Source organism: Protobothrops mucrosquamatus, unplaced genomic scaffold (genome assembly GCF_001527695.2).
Source record: "Protobothrops mucrosquamatus isolate PMUCROS unplaced genomic scaffold, P.Mucros_1.0 scaffold_78, whole genome shotgun sequence".
Classification (NCBI taxonomy): Eukaryota; Metazoa; Chordata; class Lepidosauria; order Squamata; family Viperidae; genus Protobothrops; species Protobothrops mucrosquamatus.
The window spans coordinates 106,272-109,862 of NW_015386154.1; the positions used below are offsets into that span (position 1 = coordinate 106,272).

General features: G+C 41.5%; 1 protein-coding gene across 1 annotated transcript in view; it reads right to left on the reverse strand.

The window, feature by feature from the left end:
• Positions 1–3,591, reverse strand: part of IMMP2L (inner mitochondrial membrane peptidase subunit 2) — a 107,939-nt gene that overhangs the window by 93,140 nt on the left and 11,208 nt on the right. The window contains exon 2 of the mRNA XM_015814025.1: positions 1,808–1,911. Within this exon, the coding sequence (XP_015669511.1) occupies positions 1,808–1,911 (104 nt within the window). The remainder of the gene's footprint in view (positions 1–1,807; positions 1,912–3,591) is intronic.

Here is a 3,591-nt window from a genome sequence, read left to right on the forward strand (position 1 = left end):
CAGCAGTGCCACAGGCTGATAGCTTCCATGCCATGCCGCATTGAGGCAGTAATTGCTGCAAAAGGGGCCCAAACCAAGTACTGAGTACATATGCATGCTTATACTTTTCAGAGGTCCGATATTGTTCTATGTACAATCCTTGTTTTATTGATTGCATGTAATATTCTAATTTTCTGAGATTGTGGATTTGGGGTTTTCAAGAGCTGTAAGCCATAATCATCACAGTTATGACACATCACGGCTTGAACTATCTTGCTTTGCATGTAATGAGTCTATCTCATATATTAGGTTCACCTTTTAAGTTGCATTACTGAAATAAATGAACTTTTGCACGATATTCTAATTTTTCGAGTTTCACCTGTATATAAAGCATCTGATCAAGCAATTAACTACAAAATAATGATTACAAAATAACACTATAAGTATCAATATAAAATGGTTGCTATATACAGTATAAAATAAATGCTAATGTCAAACTTAAACATACTAAAATCATAAGCACAATAAAATCCCTTCACACTCTTTAGGTGATAATGCCTTCTCAAATGGTGAAAATTTTTCCCAGCTTCTGGTGAAAAGATGGCCAACTGACAACATGCCCAGGGAAGGATCCCTGGGGCTTTTTTTTCTGGAATGTAACTTCTTCAACTTATCAACAGAAGGAACTAGCATTCCTTTAGTTTATATGACTCTCCTGGGTTAGGAATAAATTCACCCCACAAGATCCTCCGATACAGCAACAGATCTGCAAGTAGCTTCAGGAGCTGTGCTTCGAAGTAACCTGCATGCCAGTAATTTAGGGGAGAGGCAGTTTGTTGTTGAAGAAGCAGCCATTTTGCAATTTATTTTTCAAAAGGACAGTAAGTTGTGCCTTTCATTTCTTAATCATTTTTTAGGACTATTAATGTTTATTAAGCTAAAAGAGGCTCTCTCTAGCCACAGCCTCTTATTCCTTTTTGAAGATCTGCACCATTTGGGGAATTTCTTGTTAAATAACAAGGAAGAAGGCTGCTAAGGCAAGCTAAAATAAGGAAGTGTGGACTCTGTTTTTAAAAAAATGATGGAGAAATATAAGGGCAGAAAGTTATGGTTCTAGTTTATTATTAGTAATTTGTAGCTTGGTCTGCTTTGCTGTGGGAGCCTAAAACTTTCCAATTTTTATGATTCCTGATTGGTCAGCAATTCTTAAGTGACTTACAAAAAAGCTACTCTTTCACTAAAGAGGGAGTTAAAAAGACGGAGGAGCAAATTATTAGAGATGTACTTGAAAAATCTTTAAATAAACCCCGCAGTTCATAGATCAGCTATGTTCCAAGGATGTTGAAAAAACTATTCAAAGTACTTAAGAGATGCAAATATGTGTAGAAAATTACCAAACCACTCAGGCAATTTCACAAGTAGCTGACAGTGCAGAGGAGTCAATTGTAATTTTGGAATATAAACCTGACACTAATTTTTATTACGATGGTTTAAATATAAATTTCCCAAGCCAATTGAAAGAAGAGTGATTTTACATGTTTCCTGCAGCCCGCTGATGAGGCTTCGCTTGTTTGAGATTGCCAGTTGCTGGCATACCACAGACCAGTACCAGTCCAGGGACCAGGGATTGGGGACCCCTGCTTTAGAGTATAGAGTATCATTAAATCACTACTGCTGTTGCATCATTGCAAGTTACTTATAGCAAAACATAACACAAATAATGAAAATCCTTTTAAAATCTAGAAAGCAATGGTAATCATTGTACAACTGTCACGTATCAATAAAAAAGAAAACAAAGACATGCTGACATTTGCTTAAAGCTACTTACACAAGTGAAACTATGTCTCCACGTTGTACTTTGTAATTCCGAATACTCCAATGATTTAAAAGCACTATATCAGATACTTGCTGTTCCACTGGATTCAGTGAAGGCTGGGGGGATTAAAAAGGGACAGGTTTTAGCATTCACAAACAGAACAACCAAATCAACACTTTCATTAATACACATTGGATGGGGAAAAAAGTGGTTGAGAGATTTGCAAAGCATTAAGCTGGGGAAAGCTGTACACAAAATCATTAAAAGGACTGAAGTGTATCACGTGGGACATGCTATCTACTTGTAACCATGCCACTTTGCCTAAGTTGTGCATGTAAACAGAGGCTGAAAATGTAAGGAAAATGATACATGAATATTAGAGCATTGTAGAATATTCTACAATAGTTGTGGATATCCAGGCTGCTCACCTGATCTTTACAGTTAATATGCTGAAAAGACAGTTTTGAAGTAGCTCAGGGAAAATTACCAAAGAACTATTAGAATTACAAATGCACTTCACTTATAATAAGTCTAATGTCGACACTCTTTCTAAGTGATGGCAAATAGCATTGCTCACATTTATGAAGTAAAGATATAGAATCATAGAAGCGGAAATTCAATGAGATGGGGCGTTGTCTTACCTGAACGCCTTTTCTCAGCATGATGATGGAGAATCCATGAGTGGGTTGTCTTAATCCTCCTGCTCAAATTACACTAAGTTTGGAAAGTTGCCACGCCTCCTGCTGGGCTAGAGCACCCCAGTTTACAACGAAGGCGAGGCCCAGACTATAGTCCGCCGCAAAGGCTCCTCCTATACTGGGCACAGGACCAGACGGACACTAAAGGGAGGGTCTGGATTCTCCATCATTATGCTGAGAAAAGGCATTCAGGTAAGATAACGCCCCTTCTCCAGCATAATGGATGGAGAATCCACGAGTGGGACATACCAAAGCCCTGTTGTCCCTAAGGGGGGGAAGTAGTCTGGGCCTGTGTCCCACTGGCTGATACCACTTGCTGTAATACCCTCCGTCCAAACGAGGCATCCAAGGAGGCAAATTTGTCAATTTTGTAATGTTTGACAAACGAGGAAGGTGAGGACCAAGTCGCCGCTCTGCAGATCTCCCCGATAGGTGCTTGGGTTACCCAAGCTGCCGATGTAGCAGCACTGTGGGTGGAATGGGCAGTGATGCGACCAGGAATGGGCAATGACTGTGACCGGTATGCCTGGGCAATGCAGGCCCTAATCCACCTGCCTATGGTCGAGGAGAAAACCTTCTGACCCATGGAAGAGGGTTGAAAGGAAACAAACAGTGCCTCGGATTTACAAAAGGCGGAAGTCCGTTTGATATAATGTCGCAGGGCCCTGCGAACGTCCAGGGAATGCCATCGTTTTTCTAGTTCGTGAGATGGGCTAGGGCAGAAATTAGGAAGCACCACCTCCTGGGACCTATGCTACAAGGAATTAACCTTGGGGACAAAGGAAGGATCCAGACAAAGGGTCACCCTGTCTGCATGGAAAACGCACAGGTCCTCTCTGACAGAGAGGGCAGCCAGCTCTGAAATTCGCCTGGCTGACGTGACCGCTACGAGGAAAGCCAACTTCATAGACAGCAGCCTCAGCGTGCATGTTTTAATGGGTTCAAACGGTGGTGAGGTTGAAGAGGGGGGGCCGGGTGGAGGCCGTGAACAGAACGCTGCCCTTCTGACGCCTGTGTGCCTTCTCTCTCTCCTTATCTCTTTTTCTCTGCATTACCATGGCAATGTGGGAAACTACCCAGGCTAATGCAATGACCTTG